The sequence below is a fragment of the Lonchura striata genome, chromosome Z (genome assembly GCF_050655825.1).
Source record: "Lonchura striata isolate lonStrDom1 chromosome Z, ASM5065582v1, whole genome shotgun sequence".
Classification (NCBI taxonomy): Eukaryota; Metazoa; Chordata; class Aves; order Passeriformes; family Estrildidae; genus Lonchura; species Lonchura striata.
This window is the reverse complement of record NC_140740.1, coordinates 75469759-75494195: the sequence shown is the minus strand read 5'-3', so window position 1 is coordinate 75494195 and position 24437 is coordinate 75469759. Positions and strand designations below refer to the sequence as shown.

Sequence of the window (24437 nt, the reverse complement as noted above, 5' to 3'; positions counted from 1 at the left end):
AAGACAAAACAAACAAACCAATAAAAAAGAGGAGAAAAAAACCCCACCCAAACGCTGAATTCTCTGAATGCCCTGAATGGAGAACACTGTCAGGGACTTTGCAGATGACACAAAGCTGAGCAGTGCCATTGACACTATAGGGCAGGATACCATCCAGAGCCACATGGACAAATCTGTGCAGTGGGCCCATGAGGATCTCATGAAAGTTCAACAAGTGCAAGTGCAAAGTGCTGCATCTGGGTCCGAACAATCCCAGACACGATTATGGACTGGGAGAAGTCACTCAGAGCAGCCCTACCAGAAGGATTTGGGGGTGCTGGGGATGAGAGGCTGGACATGACCCAGCCATGGGCACTCCCAGCCCAGAGAGCCACACGTGTCCTGGGCTGCATCCAGAGCAGGGTGGGCAGCAGGGCCAGGGAGGGGATTCTGCCCCTCTGCTCTGCTCTGCTGAGAGCCCACCTGGAACCCTGCATCACCTCTGGGGTCCCAGCATGGGAAGGGCATGGAACTGCTGGAGGGAGCCCAGAGGAGGCCACAAAGATGATCAGAGGGACGGAACACCTCTCCTGAGAGGACGGACTGAGAGAGCTGGGGTTGTTCCATCTGGAGAGAAGGCTCTGGAAGTGATCTCATAGCACCTTCCAGTATGTAAAAGGGGCTTACAACACAGCTGGAGAGGGACTTTTCTCAACAGCATGTAGTGATAGGACCAGATGGAATGGCTTTAAATAAAAAGGGCAAGCTTAAGATTAGATATTTGGAAGAAATTCTTTACAGGGAAGGTAGTGAGGCATTGGAAGAGGTTGCTTAGGGAAGCTGTGATCTCTGGAAGTGCTCAAGGCCTGGTTGGATGGAGCTCCAAGAAAAGTGATCTAGTAAAAGATGTTCCTGTCCCTGGCAGGGGAGTTGGAAAGAGATGATACTTAAAAGTCCCTTCCAACTGAAACCATTCTATGATTCATGAATGCTCTAATGATATGTAATTCCTAATAAACTCAGGTTATTATTATCTATTGAAGCATACTATGATTGTGCTGGGTTTATGCAGTAGTAATTATCTGCTACAGCTCAATAGTCTGTGATAACATATCAGACTATGATTTTGCGTATTACAATATTTTGAAACTTATTACACATGAGACTCTTGGAACTATTCACTTTAGATTAATCTCATTCAACAGTTTCTCAGTGAAATTCTGAAAATATAGCAAAATATTTACTATAACTTTAATATAAGACATATTCACTTCATACCTATTCTGCAGTATTCATTCATAAGTTAACCATCTGGGGATTCTACTTTGCACTAATGGACTACAAATTAATGTGATGTTCCCCCCCTTTTTTATCCTAACTTAATAGTTTGGAACTTTTTTAATTGCAAGATTACAAAAGTATTTCTTGCTACCAATAAGGCTGCCAACATTAAAGCAACTGATACTAAAAAAATATGATGCAGGGACTCTGCATTACAGTGTGCTACAAACCAGATTTTATAGTCTTTTTTTTCTTAATAGAGAACTGCTTAAGCAATAGTATGTATTTCACACTGGCAAGTCCTCAAGGACCAGAGAACCACAGAAGTAGACTTTTTTTTGTCTAGCTGGTTATTAATTACTTTTATTCAGCTAGTAATGTATAGCAAAAGAAAGCATTACACAGACACCAGAAGGGCTTGTGCCTTTAGACTGGAATTTCAAATTTGGTGCGCACTCCATGGCTTTAAGTTTTTATTTCTGCTAGCTATTTAAATTAAAGAAAACTAAGACAATTTTTAATGCAATAAATGTATTTAGCAGTTTTCTAAAAAGATTCTCTTCAAATTACCTGGTTTTCAGTGGACAGTTACAGGCAGATTTCCTTTATTTTAGAATGCATCATACTTTTAGTTTAGAACAAAAACTGTCAACCAAATAAAACATACAGTCCTATATTGTCAGTCCCATTATCTGAGAGAGTAATCTAGTGTAATTAAGAACTCCATGTGCCTTACTATGTGAATACACCATTTCACTTGTATAAAATAAATTTGATGGTAAAGAATAATTTTACAATCAGCTACTCTTTACACCACTACATTTTCTAACCATCAAGACAGTAAGAGTTTATTGTAAGTTATTTTGTTCACACACAGAGATGAGAATATTAAAAGAAAAAAGTAACACAGCTTTAACACTGATGCTTGAGGGAAAGGTTAAAGGGAATAATTTTTCCAAATAAAAATGCAAATGTCACACAACTTCAGAACTGCTGCTAACCAAGCCCTGAGGAATTGTTTTTTGAATTATTGTTAGGATGTGGACCTGAAAGACTTGAAACTACAAATATGAATCAGGTGCAGCTTAGATGGCTTCTGATTTTATTTCCCTAAATTATTACCAATATAATTATCTCATAAAATTGCCACATTTCTACCTTTTCTTATTCTCCCACAGGAGAGTATTTGATATTACTTGATACAGACAAGATTTAAACTCAAACTAGAATAGTCAATAGCCATTTAGAACTTATGACAAGGATTGTTCAAAATATTATCTAAAAGCAGGGTTCTCTGTATCTCTGTAAACCCATCATGGTAAAAGCCTATCATATTTTAAAGTGTCTGGAAAGAGCATCTATACTATATTTGTTTCTCTAACAGCAAAACTATATGTGAAAATCAGCCTTAAGGCCCATAACATTTAAAACAGAACAGTTTTTCTTGAGCTAATCTAAATACAGTACTACATGGAGAATTGTGGAAGCTTGCAGGCACAGGCTTGTGTAATCTATCAACAAATATATTTTAGATATTAAAAATAAATGCAATAGTACCAATTACTGAATTATTATTCTGCAAACAGGAAAATTTGACAAAGACATGGAAAACAGAATATATTGGCATGTTTACCTAACTTTTGCAATCTTCTTCTCAAGTACACAGGAATTTATATACATACTTTGTTAACCTAGTTCCGTGTAATAGCTTTTATGAAGTCCGCTTTGAGCAAAAGTAGGAGATTTTTCCCTCCCAAAGTAAAAAACATGGTATGTGAGGCTAAACCCATTAAGTCTTGAACTAAGGAAGGAATCAAATATGTCACCTATAGATAATTTTGCCTTTTTTAACAGCTCAAAGGCAAACACATTAATGAAAAGTTCTAATTAATCAAGACCATTAAATTAAAAATCTAGAGTGTCTATTTTGTATGTTGATGTGTATTCTATTTTTCAGCCTGGCAGAAAGTTAACCTAATGTCATGGGGTGACATAATGGTGTTTGTATCCCCAGTCATGTGTTCTGCTTATGTTTGATATTATGTTCTGTGCTTTCAGAACTGACTCTGAAAGTGAAGGTTTGTTTTGCCTTGTTATCAGCTGGCTCACCTCCCCCCATGGTCTGCTGTCTAGGAGAGGCCAGTGCAGGCTGGCTGACTTTAATTTGCTTGCTGGCTTTCGCTTGCTTGCTTTGCTTGCTTCTGCTTTTGCCTTTGCTTCCTAGTTAGTTTAGCTAAGCAGTCCAATTCTTTCCCTGGACTGTTTCCTCTCCTTTTCTTTTCCTGAATACCATCCAACCTGCTCTGGACTGGGACCCTGGAAACCCCGAGGAACACCGAGAGCCTGCACTCTGTGATCTGCAGCAGCCATCCCCAGTGCCCAGAGCAATCCCCAGCACCCAGATCTGTGAGACCACTCCCAGGAGAGACTTTCTGGATTTGTTCATCTCTTCAAAGTGGTGAAAGAGTTTTGTTGTCATCTGGTGTTGTTAATTTGTTTTTGGTGCTGGGGAGTGCTTTGTTCGTTAAATAAACAGGTTCTTTTCCACTTCTCTCAGAGAAAATTTTTCCTGAACTAGGTGGGTGGGGAGGGGCCGTTGGGGTTTGTTTTCTGGGGGCTTCTTCCAGAGGTTTTTCTCAAAAATTTGCCCTAAACTAGGACACCTAATTATTCAACCACTTTGTAATGTCATAAAATACTTGAAAGCTTGAAACAAACAGCCCCCTGGAACACAGTGGATCAGCATCACGTGACAGCAGCAAACATAGCTGCCCAGCATTCCCACCTCCCACATTCAGACCAGAGCCTTGGCAATGCCTCACTATGCTATTCTGAATCATTTCAGCTGTGCGGATACTCTGATTCTCATATTTCTCAACTCTAAGACCACAGAGTCCAGTTCAACTATATTTCAGTGTGTTCTTCTCCTACAACTATTGATTTTTCCCCAAAGAGTCAAATAAAGAACAGAAATCCCATCATGTGGCTTTACATTGACATTGATATGACTATGGCCATGTCCATGAGCTCTGGACCACAGAATAACGAAGTTCACCAGCATGTGAAGTAGACTGAAGGTGATTCTCTGCACAGAGCAGCACAAATGCAGGGAAGTACATACATACCCCAACCTTAAACCTCATCAATCTTGAAGAATGTCTGTTCAGCCATAGGACTTGTCTTGGTCTTCTCCTCCCCTAGCAAAATCTTCTTAGTGTCTAACAACTTTCCCTACACCATTTGTCTCCTGTTCAAGTTATATTCCTATTTCATCCTGCGACATCAACCCTTAATATCCTTATCCTAACAGCCTTCATTGATTTGCAGCCACCTCTCCCTTTTGTGACAACTGCTTCCAGTTACCAGCAACTCTCAGCCCCTTCAGTCTCTTCTCTTTCTCCTAACATCTCAATCCTTCTCTAAGTTTATAATCTCTTTCCTTAGTGCAAGCTTTATCTCCTATGTATGCTTACCTGCTCATCTTCTCCATGTACATTCCCCACAACAGCTGAAAGGTGTTACTAGCATATGAATCTGGTTGCCTGTATAATGCTCCTATTCAGTTCTGCACTGAGACAGCTGAGACCTGCAACTCCAACAGGTAGCCTGGGTTTACCCTCCAATTCTGGAAGGCATCATGTAGTCTCTCCACAAATCCTATATTCACTAGCCAGCCAAAAATAGTATCCACAAGGAGATCAATGTACAAATAACCTACAACATCACTGCAATGCCAGAGCATTTCAAGAACAAAGAATATTCTTCAAGAATAATCTGAGTATGTGCCTGCTGTGTTTTTTCAGAAGTTCAAACTTGGCAAAACTGACAACTATTTTTGTGGAGCAGAAAAACACACACTACTGGTATAAAGGCCATTCCTTATCAAAATCCTATGCCCTGTTCCAAAAACAGGGCAATGACTGCTCTTGAAGAGAAGGTCAGGAGTACTATTTTTAAACACTTTAGAGCTTAAAGCTTCCTTCTCAAATGTTTCTGACAGGACTGATACGAACTATTAACAGTGGTTAACTTCCTTCTCTACATAATGCACATGTGAAATATATTTCTAAAAACACAACTAAGGTAAAATCAAATTGATATATTTATAAATTTAATGCCTTAACAGTTAAAAATTATAATGCAGCTTCACACTTTACCTTCTACACAAATAAATTTGTTTCTCCATTCAATACCATCAGGTCTTGCAATAGCCTTGGCCTCACGAACTGAAATCATTTGATGGCTCCAACTAAAGAAAAAGAAAACAATTTGCAGAAAAATTTTATGTCTTCATTCTAAATTCAAAGTATCAGTTTACGTTAAAAAATTGTCAGATTGCAATGTCATAAGCCTGGATAACACAGTATTTTATAACCATCAGTAATTTAGTTTAACATCATGGGTAGGAAATAAGAAAATTTTTCTACCAACGAAAGTTCAAATACAAAAAACATCTCCAAAAGAGAGCATCAGCTATCCATAAGTAACATATATTCACAATGGAATTTTTTTTACTAACAATGTCAAACTTTGTGACAATTTGCATTGTCACCTACATTTATTTCTAAGTTCAAAATAAATTACAGAATGAAAATTTTCAGAATTTTCTGTAGGAAGAAAAGGAATGTAGGGAATAAATGCAGACAAGTCACATACTGCATTCCATAAACAGTACTCAATAGTATAAAGATATGTAGAAATAACTTGCTCATAGGTCTTCTTTGTGCAAGAAACCTATTACTAGAAAGTTTCAATACTTTATATATGCTTAATTTTAGATCTGCAAGTACAACAACTCTCTACCACTTTCTGCAGGCATCTTTACAACAACAAAACATGGAAATTACCACATTTAAACAGGAACAGCAGGCAGATTATAGGGTGGTCTTTATGATACACCACCATCTTTATAACACTTGGCACAACAATATCCCAAATGTAATGGAAATCAAAACAAAACCACTTTTTATGTTCTTATCTACCCAGCCACCTTTCAGCTGCTTTTAACTAAAGAGAACAGTTCATCCTGCGTGCCATCATATCCCACATCCAAGATAGTCAGGGGACTGGGTCCAGCCAGCAGGGGCTTATGAAAGGTAGATCCTGACTGAAGAACTGATCTCCTTCTGTGACAAGGTGGATATGGGAGGGCTGTGGATGTATTAACTTTAATAATATCTTTGACACCATTTCCAACAGCATTATCCTTGAGAAACTGACATCTGATGGCTTGGGGAGTTACACTGTTCACTGAATAATGAACTGCCTGGATGCCTGGGCAAAGAGAGTGGGGTGAGCAGAGTTAAATCCAGCTGGTGTTCAGTCACCAGTGCTGCTCCCCAGGGCTCAGTACTGGGGCCAGTCCTGTTTGTATCTTCACAGTTTATATCTACAGATTTACTGCAGGTGGTTGATGTACCCAGCCCAGCTCTGTCAGGTGTACATAAGACCAGTACAGCTGGAAGCACACTGCCCATCTATTTCCACCCATTTAATCAGGACATGTGGTGATGTATTGGTGATCCAACTATTTCACTGATATGGTGGCGCCTGGATTTACAGAATCATTCAGAGTAGAAGAGACCTTTAAGACCATCTAATCCAAATGCCAAAGCAGCACCACTGTAACCACCCCTACAGCATATTCCCAAGTACCAATCCAGACATCTCTTGGGCATTTCCAGAGATGGTGATTCCATAATTTCTCTAGGTAACTTATTCCAATTTTACTCTTTACTCTGTTCACTCTTTCAGTGAAAAATCATTTTCTAATACCTAATCTGAAACTCTACTAGTGCATACTGCCTGAGGGTCACTCCATGAGATGCAGGTGACACCAAGCTGGTGGTGCTGCCCTTGGGTCACAGCAACCCCAGGCAGCTCCACAGGCTGGGGCAGAGGGGCTGGAAAGGCCCTGGGGGTGCTGGTGACAGTGGCTGGACATGAGCCAGCAGTGCCCAGGTGGCCAAGAAGGCCAATGGCATCCTGGCCTGGATCACCAATGGTGTGGCCAGCAGGACCAGGGCAGGGATTGTCCCCCTGCACTGGGCACTGGTGAGGTCACACCTGGAACCCTGTGTTCAGTTTTTGGCCCTTTATTACAAGAAACACACTGAGACCCTGAGGTTTGTTGAAAGAAGAGCTGAGGAAGAGTCCAGAAAACAAGTCCTATGAGGAGCAGATGGAAATGGCGTTTTTTATTCTTGACAAAGGGAGGCTCAAGGAGGAACTCATCCTTCTCTACAACTACAAGGCTGTAACCAGGTGGGGGTCAATCTCTTCTGCCATGTGTCAAGGAAAAGAAGAAATGGCCTTAAAATGCACTAGTAGAGTGAGTTCATTCATCAGTTAAATCTGAAAGAATTCTGTCCTCCCTAGACCACAGATCTGCTATTGCAATTCCATTAAGTCAACAACAACAAGATAAAAGTCCTGACTGTAATTCTACAAATTATCTTGAATACAACTCGCAATTAAAAGCTTCTATGGAACTCATAATTAAAGCCTCCTATGGAATTCCTGTGGAACTCAGTAACTACTTCCACAGAACACATATATTTAATACGATGAATAGGGCTCATTTTTAAAAAATTGAGGACACAGCATGTTAAGAGATCTAGGATACCTCAGTGTGTATATTTAGCTTTCCTTTAGTATATTCTTTAGAAAATTAGTAATGATAATGATCTTTTCTAGCATTCAATGTAAACAAAAGCCTTTATTCTAACGTACAATCCTTCCTCTCCTTAATTTCCACAGTAGACTACTTTTGTGATAGAGATAATATCAAGCATCAAATACTTTCCTATCCTGTCTTTTAATAGTCAACCATCAACACACACTTAATTCAGATTAATTGCTAAAAAAAACCAACCCAAACACATATACAAAAAGACAAAATCCCTGTGCTTAGTGCTTCAAACAAGCTTAAACTGCAGCTCAAGAACACATTTTCTGCAAGCAGAAGTGTAGAGTTTGCTTTTTTAAAAAAGCTTATTTAAAAATCAGAGATCCAAACCAGTGGTGAGAGAGAGAAAAAGAGAAGAGAGAAAGAGAAGAGAGAAAGCGAGAGAGAGAAAGCGAGAGAGAGAAAGCGAGAGAGAAAGCGAGAGAGAAAGCGAGAGAGAAAGCGAGAGAGAAAGAGAGAGAGAAAGCGAGAGAGGAAGAGAGAGAGAGAGAAAGAGAGAGAGAAAGAGAGAGAGAAAGAGAGAGAGAAAGAGAGAGAGAGAAAGAGAGAGAGAAAGAGAGAGAGAAAGAGAGAGAGAAAGAGAGAGAGAAAGAGAGAGAGAAAGAGAGAGAGAGAAAGAGAGAGAGAAAGAGAGAAAGAGAGAAAGAGAGAGAGAAAGAGAGAGAGAAAGAGAGAGAGAGAAAGAGAAAGAGAGAGAGAAAGAGAGAGAGAGAAAGAGAGAGAGAAAGAGAGAGAGAAAGAGAGAGAGAAAGAGAGAGAGAAAGAGAGAGAAAGAGAGAGAGAAAGAGAGAGAGAAAGAGAGAGAGAAAGAGAGAGAGAAAGAGAGAGAGAAACAGAGAGAGAAACAGAGAGAGAAACAGAGAGAGAAAAAGAGTAATGTAAGAAATATTTGATCTGTATTTGGTTTAACCAGGCAGTACTGTTTCACTTGAAACAGTAATTCTGCTCTTGATCTTTTTTTCCTAGGCTATACTTGATCCCTCAGCTAAAAAAATAAATGCATTTATAATACATTGGTTAAGCAAAAATCAACAAAAAATTTGGCATTTTTTGCTGTTTAAAAAGCCTTTTATTTAAGTTTGAACTTAAAAGCCTTTTATTTAAAATAGAAGAGTTGTTTTTGAATTTAAATTTCAATCTTATAAGTCTTACAGAATTGTCTTGGTACCAAGGTCATACTGAATTAGAAATTAATTATGAAGAGCAAATTATTTGTGGGTCAATTTAGCCCCTTTGTCTTGCATGTAATAACTTCATTGTTGCCAACATAAAGCAGATATTCTCCCTGCATACATTTTCAATCCGTGAGTTAACACTGCCATTTAAACAACTATTTTAATTATCAGTTATTTCTGTTGTCACTGACTGCATTAGGTATGTGATCTGCATAGCAAAGGCAAGTATTTGAAAGGAGGAGACTAGGCATTTTCAGGTGTGTGTATGACTACAGTACAAACAGAATAAAAAACTTATATTTTTTCAGAGCATTCTTACAAATCAAAACCACCTGTATAAACACAGTAGAATGGATACAAGTTACAAATATATTTAATTCAACATAGTATTAAAAATGATCCTTTATTACCTAACCAGTTCTATATTAAAAGAGTTGCAAGCAAAATCTTGCTGAAATTTTATATTTTGTCATTAAAATGTAAGCAAGCTTTTACCAACTGCACCATATACAAATCAGTGAATGATCTTAAACAACCGCTACTTAACCTGCAATTGTAAATTTAAGGGAAGTAATCAAAAAGCAATAATTTCAGGCAGCAACGCCTTGCTTCAAGGTCTCACTTTGTAAGCAGACAGCCAAGTGAAAACCTGCTGCCTTCACTCACAGCTGCAGACTTGAAATCAGACACGTCCTTCAGAGGGGCTGGTAAACATGTTTCCAAATACTTGCTTTGAAGAACATCTACAGTTTTTTCTTGCTCACTTTCACAACTTAATCAGTGGACAATTTTAAATAGTTAAAGTTTAAAAATTAAGTCACTACCATAGCCAGCTGTATCATAAGAAGCATTACACAGACTTGAACTCTTACAGCAAGATAAATATATAACCGTAAAGGCAAAACAGGCTTTGTCATATATGGTGTGATATTCCAATACATGCTTCAATTTCCAAACCACATTTCTCTGGGGACAGGAATGAAGGGGTATAAAAATAACTTCTTATGAACACACTGAAAAACCTAGAGTAAGACTGTTGAAAAGGTACTGTATAAATACATAAACAATTTTCTGAAACATAGTATAAATAAATAGAACAATTTAAAAGCATAAGGAAAACTCAATACAGCACAAGGACTTATGCATCACTACACAGAATGCAAAGAGAATGCAAAGCTCCTGTTTCTTCCTTTGCTATACTCTTTAAGCGCATCCTGTCCTACATCAAGTAAAAAAAATCAGATTTTAACTGAAATACCTAATGGCCTTTGTTAGAGTGAGGGAGAAGTTTAAAAGATAAGAAGTTCTCTTATCTTCCTGATGATTACACATAAAATATATCAGTATTTAAACATTATAGACAGGTGGCTTCAATAATTTATTCTCTTCAAAATTATGATTTTCACACATGATCTGATGATTCTTGATCACATGACGTTCATTCAGTGAAACAGTTCTTGTGTATCAAATCAGTAGTGTATCCTACTCCACAGATAGGAGCTTACAAAAATTGAAGTCACAGTCTCTGTAGCAATCTTTTCATCAAACACATGACAGTCCAACAGGGAAAGTTCATTGGCCCAGTACAGATCATAAAAATATAGCCTCATTTAACAGTCACACTGTCTGAAATACAACCTCAGCATTTTGGTGCATAAAGACACTAGAAAATGTTTCACAGGGAAAACAAACAGTGAAAAAGCTACTTATTATAGCAAAGAATATTCAACACACTTTAACTCTAGTTCTTCCATGAAACACAAAAGAAAGAGAGCCCTGTGTGGTGTGTATTTGCAAGTTGAACATGGTCAGCAGTGTCCTGGCAGCCAGGAGGGCCACTCATGTCCTATGGGACATCAGGGACAGCATGGCCAGCTGGGCAAGGGAGGGGACTGTCCTGCTCTGCTCTGGGGCAGCCTCATCTCTAGTGCTGGGGGTAGTTCTGGGTGTTGCAGTATAGGAAAGATATAAAGATATTGGAAAGTGTTTAAAGCACAGGCACAAGAATCATGAAGGGCCTTGAGGAGAAGCTGTATGAGGAGTAGCTGTGGTCACTTGGTCTGTTCAGCCTGAAGAAAAGGAGACAGGGGAGACTTCATTGCAGTCTGCAACTTCCTTATGAGGGGAAGAGGAAAGGGCAGACACAGATCCCTTAACTCTCATGACAGGACTTTAAGGTAACAGCATGAAGCTGAATCAGCAGAGGTTTAGTTTGGATATTAGGAGAGGATTTTTCACCCGAAGGATGGTTAGGCACTGGAACAGGCTCCCCAGGGAAGCGGTCACAGCACCAGCCTGAAAGAGTTCAAGAAGTGTTTGGACAACGCTCTCAGGCAAAAGGTCTTAGGGAATGAATCTGAGGGATGATCCCGAGCAGGGCCAGGAGCTGGATTTCAATTACCCTGATGGGTCCCTCCCAATGAGCATATTCTATTACTCTGTGATTCTCTGTATTTAATTTTTACTTTGATTCTCATTTGTACTGTTGTTCCCATAAGCAACTCCAAACCAAAGATAACAGATCCTGTGGCTAGCATGAGACTACTTTCACTTTTTGCTGGCTGGCTATCATACAAAACCTTTTAAGCACCATGTTCATGTTCCTCCCTATGGTGCACTAATTCATCTTCTCCAGTGACCAAAACTACATGGAATTTTACTATCAATCCTATTCCTTTCAAAGAGGATTTATAGTTGACAGGTATAAACAGATAAACAGGGATACACTTGATTAAATTCTATTTCCATAGCAGAAAGAGTTAAAAATAATATAGGCTGCTGCATTAAGTGCATAATTTCCTCAAATGACTTCTCAGCTGTGTAGTAGCATTTTCAATACAGGAATTCTAATGGCTGTTTTCATTGTTATGGTTTTTTGGTTTTTTTAAGAGACTATCGCAAGTAAAATGTTTAAATACTTAACAGATACTGAACACTAGAAGAACACATCAGGTATTCTTTTTATTCAGCTGCTTTTTGAAACATTTTCTTCCCTTGACATTGTGACTATCCTATCTTCACTATCTACTTTTTCAAGCTTTCATTTACCCAGAAGCTCCTCTGCATGTCTATGAATACATTTATGTGGTATTTTATCCTGATTTATCATCATCACAAAAATAGTATTTTGGGATTGCCATCAGCTCAAACACTGATATTGCAGAATTTTTGGTCTGCATATGTCTTAGCATATCCTTTCTAATAGCAGACAACAATTAAGTTGTTCTGGACCAGCCACCAACTTAGGCAGAAATCTGGTCTTGACTATGTTCACAAGCACTCAAACCCAGAAGACTCAGACTAGGTATTTTTCCTGTAATTAGACAAGATCATCTCTGCTATGTCACACAGGCAAACCAGAAAATTCCTTAGTGGATAAGATATTTACTTTCATATATAAGAAGATTAATAGCTTGTACAGTCAAAAGATTAATGTAGTATCCCACACAAATTAAGAATCTAAGGTTATCCTCCAGCACTGTCTTCTCATTTGCCTCTTCAGCAAACATCACCTTGTCAGCTAAAAGGACAGGTACTCAGGAGAAGCATTTAAGACAAAAGACCATTCTCTTTTCTGCAAAGATCATTGAAAGAAAATCTCTTACATTAAAATCTCTCAGTCAGGCTTAAGCACACACAAAATGCAGTTGGTTCAGGCATTATTCCAGGTCATAGGGATTTAGCTTACATATTTCACATGTGATGCACACCCCTGAAATGCTTTAATGATTTTATGGTCTTTCACTTCTTATATTGAAGTAAATTACAAACACTTCCAAAATTAGGAGTATCCAATTGTATGTTTTATTCTCCTTCCAAGAAATGGAGATGATACATGTACACAGGACAGCAACATGCATGAAACAACTGCCTCAGAAGTGATTTAGAAGATCTTTAAGCTGACTGGGACACAACCATTTCATATTTTATAAGAACAACCATTTTTTCTAAGAAATTCGGAAATAGATGAGTAACAATCTGGCAAAGCAGTTGTAACTTAAGGTTTTCTCAGATGTCCTCACAACTTAAGCTTCTCCTCTTATATAAGGAAGTCCAGATGCCAAAATTGAACTCAGATTCTTAACCAATAACTTGAATGAAACAACTACACATGAGAGAATATAGGTCTCACTACGTGAGGTCTATACAGGTGTATATTCTGGTTGAAGTAAGGAGCCACCTGGCCAGTTACCTCCATTGACTCATTGTGACAAAAGACAAGCACAGCCCTTAAGGTCCAAATAATTCATATCAAAGCTGATACCTTAAATGACAGCTAAGAACAGATCTCACACATGAATAGGCAGTTATAGAATAGTGTAACTGTATAATAAACCCCAGGAATTTTTAAAGGACAAAGCTCTGTAACTTTTGCAAACTATTTTACAAGAAAGAATGCCTAGCTAAGTAGAAGATACCAGACAATTTACTGGCATTCCTGTTGTTATTTAGCCTTTCCACTCATTTCCTCTCTCTCAGTTACCACTCCTGCATTGCTGCTTTTCTTCCTTTCAAGGGTTATAAAGCGTTGCTACATTGAATAGAAGGAATCAAAGTTTCATATCTTCTAAACCACTAAAATGAACTTATTACTTACTCAAATTCTGTGGCATAATATTTGAAGAAGCCTATTAGCAAATCTCCAAGGCTTGATCCATTTTTTGAGACGTAAGGAGGAATGGTACGTGGAGCTTGATGAACAAAATGCAACTGCATAGTAGGATCAAAACATTCCTGTCAAAATAAAATCAGAGTGTATATATATGTATATACACAGAGAGAACCTTAACCCAGATGCACGTATTTTCCACAGTAAGAAAGCTGCCTATTGCTTGCTTATTATAAGTTCAAGGACAACTTACAAGCCAAGGACTACTTCTCTTCTGCCCCACTGAATACTAGTTACTCCCCCTAAACTCTTGTATGCACAGGAGCATACAAGACCATCTGTTAACTTCTGTTTACTAAAGAATTTTAACACGGGAGAATCTTTGAACTAGACTTGCATTTAAAACCACAAGAGCAAAAGCTGTGTAAGGTAGCCTGCACTGAGCTGAATGCAGTTCAGCTGAGAAATATGTAGGTGAAGTTGACCTATTGTAAATTTCCCATAGCTGAACCAAAGTACAGAAATAATCTGGAGGGAAGGCGTAACATTGCTCCCAGGCACCAAATTAAAAACTGCATATGAATGAACCTGTTCCACCCACAAAATAAGCATAAAGACTGCAGGTATGACTTCCTCTAGCCAATAATGAAAAAACCAACAAAAAAAAAAAAAAACCCAACCAAACAAAAAAAACAACAACAAAAAAAACCAAACCAAAAAAAAACCAAAACAAAACAAAACAAAAACAAACAAAAAAAAAACCAAAAAAAAACCAACTCCAAACCAAACCAAACCCAAAAAAAATCCAAACCCAACCATCAGTGAAGTTATAAAAAATGCGTGAATACAGAGAATGCTGCATTTCAGCTGAAGTATGCTTTTCTGTAGGGGAAAGCGGGTGAGCATAATGGGGCACAAAAAAAATCAGATTTGCTAGGAAAAGAAGGCACTATTGCCAGCCAAAAAAGGAATATATACAAGACTAAATACATATGGTTTTAGAACTGCCCTGCTGTTTCAGTGTCCATTGCATCCTTTAGGTTCTTCTGATAGACTGGGGTACACAGAAGTAAACATATCTCCTCTTGCCATAGAAACAATATTTATGACTTGCTAATACCTGGTTTTAACACTGTTTTACAGCAATGTTGTGTATTTTACTGAAAATGAACTCAAGATACACAGAAGCAAACATTACATTCACATAAAGACACACATTTATGTAAATTTAGGAACCTGTTCACTCATTACTGTATCTTCTTTCCCCTCCCCACCCATTAATTTTTTACTTTTAAGAGTAGTATCAGGCATGATTCAAACTTTATAGTACAAGAATAGCACTAGAAGCACTACATAGCGTAGTATTATTTCCATGTCCACAGTTGGCACTGCTTCCTCTGAGAAGAGTACTGTTAAGTGACAAAACCAGTAGGACTGGAAAGTTTGAGGGTCCCATCTTCTTTCTGTCAGCTTCAGCAAAACTCCCTGGAACCTTGTGCAACACATTTTGGGGAAAAAAAGCTATTCTTCTAGAGATCTAAAAATTACAATGGTTGATCTCTTATGATATAATGCTATATATAAAAGATTATTTTGTTTGCAAAGCTCAAAATTTAACAGCTTATAGTTCATCAGACGACATCAAAACAATGGAAACACAGACATAAAAAGAAGATATGCAGTATCCAAAGATGTAGAAAGGAACAGTTGTTCCCATGTCATATAGTAAATACAGTTTTAACCCTAAAGTTTATCAGAAAGGTACTACAGTGAAAGTCACTTCTTGTCCATCCCCACAGAAAGCCAAAGAGTCAGAACAATTGAATTTAGAATTAGCAGTACACCAGCTGATGAAAAAAGATACAAGAGAAGGGGGGGAAAGGAAGAAGAAAATGGGGCCACTGACCTACAAAAATACAGAAGTGTAATGGAGTTACAACAGATGTCTACTATGAGTAGTAAGTGTTGGGAGGCAGTAGGAAAGAAAGACAAGATTAATTTTTTTACACTTTGAATATTTAATTGCCTGAGAACTTCTCAATTGCAAGAGAATTCTGCCATCACGGTGAGGTTGATATCCTCAGCAGCTAAAAAGTTAGGCTCTCTTTTATTATTTTTTATATTAAAAAAAAGCTATTTTTTAACTGGCAGACAATATGATCTCAAAGATTTTCTTATTCAGAAAGGCTTTTGCTTTCAAGAAAATACATGCATATTATTCTAGACACATGCATTAGTAAAAACACAGGTTACAGGCTATAGCAGCTAACTATTAAAACCCCCAACCACCTAGTTTAAGAGACACATATAAGTAATTCTCATTTCCGCTTGGTTTAGTGGTTATGTCACTATAAAAATTGCTCTAAAAAAGACAACTGAGTATTGCAAAATAGAGGCATAACTTGTATTACTTTTGTGGAAGAAAATAAGACTTACTAACCAAAACTAAAGCAATGTATTAATCACATGTTTGTGACACTGTTAGTAGACTTATTTTTTATGCGCTGTGGGTAGCTGATTACCCCACAGAGAAGGCAAAACTAAGTGTTAAATCTTTCTGAAATAAAGAAAATTTATTATGCAAGCGGTTGCTATTACCATATTAGAATATTCTACATGTAAAACCAAATTAATTACTACTTAAAATTGGCAAGATTTAGTGAAAACTTCTGTCAAGATATACCAATATTCAATAATTCAATTACCAATGTAATTTAAGGTCATTTCTAAACAAAGGAATCACTCACTGTCCAATGAAACGAGGTCAGACCAGCTAAGGGATACCTAGATACTTTTTTCTGCTTTGCCACAGACAAGCCATGATAATCCCCTAACTTCAAATCTTCTCCATTCATCTATTGTAATACAAGGGTAACAATATTTTCCTTTCCACTAGAGGAACTCAGGGAATAACTAGACAAACAAGGTACAGCTTACAGATTCTGCACATAGGTGAGATTGCTAAAAAATGGAATTACAAAGCATCCTTCGAAGTACTTTTTCTTTTCTTAATTTGCTCTAGAAGGCAAAATATTCAGTTTCTATTAAAATAAGTCCCTATTTCGCTTACTGCATCTTTGCCTCAAGCTGTCTTAAGAGACAGAAATTAGATTCAGAATCTGATTGGGCAAGAAATAGAAATGAGCTCTCCATTATTTTAAGATATCCCATAAAAGAGATCTGAAAGTATTCCTTCTGTTTGCTGGATCTCTAATTTTTATCTTGATTGACTGATTTCTCAAGAAATACCAGTATTCAGCAACATGCTTCATATTCAAGCTACAAAATGCTTTTAAGTATGCTCATTCCACCTTACACACTAGAAAGGAACACAAGTGTACATCAAAATAAAGTTTGTATTTGAGTATTTTGATGTATAGTGAGTTTAATTCTGAATGTACAAGATTCTTCATTCAAAATAGTAACATCAGCATAAAATATCCTAAAATATCCTTTTCCCCAGTCTTGTAAATGAGTATTTAACTCATGCTTATATTTTTTAAAAATGCAACTCAGTGTGAAGCAAACTGTGTCTTTCCAAGGGTTGACTCCCATGTTAAAGACCATCCTACCTTCTGCCCCACTTTTTGCAAGACATGACATGAAACTGAGGCAGCAGAAACAAAGATGTGCTCATCCTAGAGTCCTTGAAGTTCATCATCCAGAGCACTCATGGAAACCCAACTTCGTCTTGACTTCAGTTAAAACACCAGACCTCTTGAATGTTGGAGTCCAGGACATAACTCTGGCTGCCCTGGCTGTCTCGAGACCCTAGCAGGGGTCTCAGAGACCCTGGCATGAAGTCAAAAACAGCTGTGGCTTCGATTTTAGCCCATGGAAAACTGCCAACTCTGGATGAGGAATTACAAGTCACAAGGGTTTTAGTAGTGTGATATTTAAAATAACACAGGGTGGAAAAGTAGAATTTTGGGATTTCTAGAATGGTATTCAAAGGGATACAAGATGGAGGAACTTGGGTGTGTCCTAGCCTTCTTCTTTGTCTTGACCTCCCTGGTTTGGTGTGATGGTGGCACTTTTCTATTGGTTTAAGTTAAAGATTCACTGTCTAACATAGATGATAGGAGTTAGTGAAGAAATTATAAACATAGACACATAGTTTTGAGTATATAATGTGGGAGCTGCCCGGGGCTGGAGAGAGAAATGTTATGGCCTCCTTGCTAGCCAGAGCTCGGCAAATCAGAGAAAGAATGTTTAGATAAGAAATAATCTTGAAAGCACAATCGGAAGTATTCCAGGCTCCTTCTTTGGCTGCATTCAGGCTAGGGAAGCAAAGACTCTTTTCAATGTCTCTTGGGGTCACCCTGACCTAAGAACCCTGAGAGAGAAATCCACATTGAACAGTGGTGAGTCAGGCACAAGTTTCCTTCTGAGTGCCACTGACAGCAATGTTCACCAGCCACAATGGTTTAATCCACCACGGGTTCTCTGGAGCTTATCCATGAAGTCCTGAAATGGAAGCAGGTACTATATAGACTTCAAAACTGATGAACACACTTGGTGGGCTATTGCCATCTACCTCACCTGGCTAGGGGGCAAGGGAAACCCCAGAATACAACCCTGCCTTTGATGTGGTCTGATATTCCCTCTAAACTAGTGGCTGCAAAACACATCAGCTTGGAACCAGCTGGAAACTCCCCCATGACAACAGAATGCAGAAATGGGCAAATCTGGTGGCTTTCCAGGACTTCTCACCCTTCATATTTGTAATAGTGATTCACTGAGACACAGAATCTGTCTTTCAATTCCTCCTCAATGTAAGCATGTCTCTTCTATATAGCACCAACAATTTAAGATAAGCAATTTTCTCTAGATAATGGAAGTATTTTATGACTGCAGATTTGAAAAACTGTGGGTAGGTGTACTTAGGGAAGATGCAGTATGTTTGTATAGTTTTTGTATAGAGACACAACTCTGACCAGCTACAATCATAAGAAAAAGATATGGTTTCTTTTGATACTGAAATTTGCCTGTGCTTTTTAATTATTACTGCAAGCCACAAGACCAAAATTGATTTGCCATATTTTTCATTTAAAATTCCTTTGAAATATTAGTATTCAGAAATTTCAAATTTCATAATTTTTAAGCATTTAAGTATATTCCTAATGGAGACAGTAGATCAAAAACATACTTACAATTAGGTTTGTAGTAAGCATGCATAAAATATTCTTCTAATTTTGTTAGCAATTCTAAAATATTTTGTCCGTTCCCAAATATAAGAAAGAACAATAAAACCAAGTATAATCTATATCAGAACATGGCAAAATGCAATTCTTACAGCATTGCTCACCTGCAAGTGATTTACCATTTTCACAAAACACAAGGTAAAACTTTGCATTTAGATTAATTAGATTTCTCAGCTTAAGGTACTGGATACATTTGCTTTAATGATTGAAGGCATTAATATTTCTATAGTATTCTGGATGTCACTACAAAGTTTGAACACTACAAATATAAATGTCTGCATTATAAATACAGAAGAGTCAAAAGCAGCCAGTTCTAAACACTTTTGTTTAAGTAACATGCTACACAAAACTTAGAACACTACAGCACGCAAGCTTTAAGGAAAAGTAATTAGCAAATCTAACAATTCAAAAATCTATCAGATAAAGCTAAGTGTAGAAGAAATGAAAGATAGTTTCAAAAGCTTTTCAGAGCTCCCAATGAAGAAACTAGAAGGTATAGCGTACCATCAAAAAATCAAAGGCAAAGATAAAGACTATAAAAATATAGCACAGGTTTCCCTAAGAAGATTTACAACATAAATAAAACTGCAGTGAATTATTGTTCAATGCTTTCTTTTGCATCTCAATTATCTTAATTACCCTAAATGGCTGACACCAAAGTATTTTCTCCCTGATGTGCAGCACCACTAAATATTCCCATTTCAGCATTATGGGAAATACAGGCAAAAGACAGAATGGCTTTCTGATACTAGCTTGGCACAATTGCTAGCAACCAATTAAAGTCCCCCCCATATGTAGACAGGAACACCAAATTACGTCAACTATGAATAAAGAAAAATTTCAACTGACACATATGAGACAGGTAAAGAGGAAGGAACCAAGGAATTTTTGTAAATAAATTACAGCATAGAACTATTCAGCAATAGCACTTCTGTGCACAGACAAATATTTAGGAGGGCAGTTCTTACTTCTAGATAATTTTTCTTAGATTAGATCTCACAAATAACACTCCTAATTCTGGAGGGACCAAAGCATACTGATTCTCCAGAAATGGACAGAGTATGATCTAACTACAATAACAAAGTTCCAAAAAGGTGTTTACTTTTTGGACTGAAGTCAAATTTTGTGAGGTCTCAAGTTTCCTTAGTAAACCATATATCACTTTCTTTCTGCACATGGAAATATCAGGCAACTCAACAGCTTGGAAAGGTATGGAATTCTGAAGCACCAGAGCTGAATGAAAAAGCACTACTTAACACATTAAGATACAGGAAAGTTACAGAAAACTACAGCTGACACAGGGATATTTCCAAGCCAGCATAAAGAGAATTAGGTTAGTAGTTTTCATTAGCACTTTCTTCTGTGTGTCAATCTTCCATACATAACAGAATTTTCATTTAAAAAATTATCAAAAGCAGCAAATAATATTTTTCACACTTAGATCTAGCATATCAATGACGCGACCAACAGACTGCTAATTCAGCTTAATCCATTAGAGATTGTTAAGAATTTATATACTTGGATAAGCAGGGTCACATACATAAATGATGTAGTAAATCCATAAGAAACACTTACTGGGTAATTTTTTTGGAGGGATGGAAGGATGGGTTCAGGTAAGGCTACAAAAAAAAAAGTTCAAAGTTACTGTGATTCATGTAATTCACAGGAAGCACTATCATATCAACTACATCAAAGAGTTGCATTGAAATTCTATCTTAAAAACATTTATCAAGAACTTCACTTTCATGCATTTTGTAAAATAAGTTATTTGGCAAACATTTTTATTACTGTATTTCTTACTCTACAGTACTATAGGAACTTTATTCAGCTAATGAAAGGTCTTATCAAGACACTACTCTATGTAAAAGGCATGAAAAATTCTATAGCAGCTGGGTACAGCTTTATTTCTGAAATTCATATTCAGAATTCATGGCTATAGGAAAATCATCTAGATTCCCTTAATGAAAAATTAGAGCTTCACTCATCTTTTCTTCCTTATATCTAATACAATTCTATGAACAAGTCTACAGTTACTGCAAAAGAACATGTTTTTCAGCTGCCAAGGATTACATACTGAATCTCCAAATGTAACCTATTAAAAACGCTCAACACACTTAGTAGGCGTTGCTAGCAAAATCCCCATAAAATACACAAATACGGTCTAATAGTGTTAGCTGATCTGCTAAATGGCAAACGTTATAAAGATCATACAGTCATTAACAATACTAACAAGCATAAAATTATCTAAATATTAGTCACTTTTATGAAAACCATGGATTAGGAGTGCATCTATTGAACTATATACATTAGAGACAAAAAAAAAAAAATCACCCAGATAAGGTGGTCCTATAGATGGATCAAAATCCCTAAGTTTTTACATCCTACTCAAGCAGCTGTAGAACTGTCAGAGTACTCCTCAAACTAAGGCTTTAACATCATGTCTTCAGCATGGTTTAAGAAATTGGTCTACATCATTCACTAAGGAAAAAAATAAATAAATTCAGTACATAGGTCTTGGATTTGGAACTTAGTTCACTCTCCAACAAGGTCTTACAGGTGAAGAGATGTCACATAATCCTTTTTCCTTAGAGACTAAGAATCAGAAAAGCAGAATTCTTAGAATGTATTTGGAGTACCTTTAAAAAGTCAAATATACATTCAGGACTGCTAAGAAAATTACCACAGCTGCCTCAGTAACATTTTTATTTGTGGGTGTTCATGCTTCTGCAACATCTTGGATATTGCCCAGTTCTCTACCACACTAACATAAAAGGCAACAAAATCTGAGCAACAAAATCAAGGTGTTGTATCTAGGTGTGTATGCTTTATTGAGCTTTAGTAAGAGGATGGATGGGAGGGAAAAAATTACCACTTACCACTAGCATTTGCCCTATGAGTTTCCTTTTCTTACTGTTCAAGTTAATTAGACCTATTATCTGGAAGAAAGTTCAAGTACAAGAAACTGATGTATCTACAAAATAAACTCAAGCCACACTAAACCTGGGTCCAAAGACATCCACATTAGTATAAGAATATAATAATAATAATATAAGTATAGAAAAGAAATTTGCCTAGTGAAGGCAGGGACACTAGTGCAAAAGAAAGGTGTTCTTTTTTTTTCTGTCCACAGTATCAACAAAAACACTACTAGAAATTCTAGGACAGAGGCTATTTTCAGAAATATCACACGTACATAGCAGGGAAAAAAAGCTTAAAATCTGCATGAATAAAACATCAGAACCTAAAAATCTGGTGCTCAGATGCATGTACAATGTACAGGGCCACATCTCAAGTGCTTCTTTTTCATGCCATTTTTTTTCCTCCATAGAAAAGGCTGAGGAGGCACAGGTAGATAGCTCCTCCTTGATTTCTGGACTGCTGATCTTCCCAAGACAGCTGACTGATCAGTTTTGCATGAAAAAGGATTAGATGAGACTTCTTTTCTTCTTTCCTAGACAGCTGTGGCAGCTGCCAGAGATGACTACAGTAAATGTTCTTATGCATTTCTGTGAAGTAGTACTTAAGTTTGTTTTATAGCTACACAGTGTCCTTTAAGTACATTTTTTTTCCAAACCTTTTTAAAGGTGGCAACTCTGCCTCCAAAGAGCATGTCCACGTGTTAAACACAAATGCAACATAATGAAATGGAGTAAAACTCACTTTAAGTATTTCTGTGTAGGATACGACTACTGCTTCACTAAAGAGGAAAACTAAACAAATATGAACTTAAAAGGGACAGTTTCAACATGTAAAAAATACTTACTCTGTAAATAGTGCAAAACCATCAACACAAGACTGTAGCTGTTTAAAGTACCACGACTGGCATCATTTATCTCATGAAAACTTGCCCACTTCTTAATAACAAGTACTAATGGACGAACTCGATTCTCAACTGCAAGTAAAATAAACACATCTCAAAAAAGTACATTTAACTAGATAGCAATTAATCAACATTTGTTCTTGATCAACATGGTAGTTTTGTATTCTAAGGTTACCTTCTGCAGGCATTTTATAGAATTTACTTAAAGAATTCTACAATTACTATCCATCCTATTAAAATCAAAACAAAGTACTTGCATTTGCAAACAGCCTTTTGAGTAGTAAGATCCACAGACACTTTACAGGAGGTATACTAGGAAATTTGCAAAGCATCTTTCAACTTCTAACATCTCTCCAGTTAATTGTAATAATTTTCTGTGAAAATACTTGTTGTCAGGACAGACCCTATGTTATTTTTTTACTCAGGCTATATAAACTTTGAAGGCAGGGAAAATAATTATTGTGGCTTGAGGACACAGCTGATTCTAAAATTTACATCAGGATACGTGACAGCAGTAACCCCTCATACAAACATAAATTTTAAATTTTCCATGTCTTCATTAGCTTTTTATGCAGATGACATGTTAGATACAGTATCTCGTTAAATTAATATGTATGCATTTCATGAGAAAAAACATAAATACAGCCATATGCCAGGTATGATCTTCTGAATTTCTGGTGAATATAGATAACCTTCTAATTAAGGTATTAATCTATAGTAGGTAGACATCACTTACCACAAACTCCTGAAACTCTGAAGCATAGTTTATTATTTGCAGGTATGCAGAAGCAGATATTCAAAAAAAGCTTATGCATTCTGGAGTATCTTTTCTAACCTGACCTTATTATACAAAGTTTTGTATTCTGCTTATGAGGACACAAGGACAAAAGACATCCTACAACTGCATCAGTTGGGGTGCTCTGTTATTCTACAAAACTATCAAGCATGATTTTCTCACAACATGTTCAGAGTGGCTCAGCACATATGCCCATGTAAGTGGTACTCTTCTCAGAATGAATGTCCTACTAGATCTGGAAGATCTTTTGGAAACAACCAAACTCCTTACCACTAATCATCTTATTCCTGACATTGGGCATCAGTGGTTAAACTAAAAAATATAACTCAGTACACTAATTGTGAGATGCCAAAAAGGTACTGTACAGATACCACATGAAGATGCATTAATTGGAATAGGATTTTTTCATGAGAGAAAAATGCAAATAGGTTCCAGTTTCAAACATAGCTATTTTGTGTCACAGTAGAAAACATGTTTTTTCAGTTGACCTCATTTTGAGATAGTAAATTCTGTCTGCTGGTGCCTGTAATCAGTATATAAAAAAGTTTGTGTGCAATATGGCCAGTAAATTTTGATACAACATTTTCTCAAGAAAATGCTCAGTAATGTTATTTGCACAAAGCTAAAAAGTTCAGCCTCCACTAACTGAAAAATATCTAGCAAAACCTGCTGGTTAATCAGACATGCCCCCTTAAACAAACAACTGGTAACGTAACAGCATAGATTTCACCTTCTAGCTCTGCCTAATCTACCTACATTTTCTGTTCACATTTTGTGTCAGCTTGCCTCATCATCCTCAATGTTTCCTAAAGCACTCATGCACCAACACAGAAGAGCTAACTTCAAAACAGACAGAAAAGCATTCACAGAAATTTTTTGAGTTTT

At 37.0% G+C, this 24437-nt stretch overlaps 1 protein-coding gene across 5 annotated transcripts in view; it reads right to left on the bottom strand.

The window, feature by feature from the left end:
• TENT2 (terminal nucleotidyltransferase 2) overlaps positions 1 to 24437 on the bottom strand; it is a 48425-nt gene that overhangs the window by 6268 nt on the left and 17720 nt on the right. For 4 of the 5 annotated variants that reach the window (XM_021531123.4, XM_021531121.4, XM_085567334.1 and 1 more), the window contains exons 10-13: positions 22700 to 22828; positions 20512 to 20555; positions 13721 to 13857; positions 5418 to 5509 (exon numbers count right to left, since the gene is read on the bottom strand). In XM_021531123.4, the coding sequence (XP_021386798.3) occupies positions 5418 to 5509; positions 13721 to 13857; positions 20512 to 20555; positions 22700 to 22828 (402 nt within the window). The remainder of the gene's footprint in view (positions 1 to 5417; positions 5510 to 13720; positions 13858 to 20511; positions 20556 to 22699; positions 22829 to 24437) is intronic. The other variant, XR_002465515.4, reaches the window with a different exon arrangement.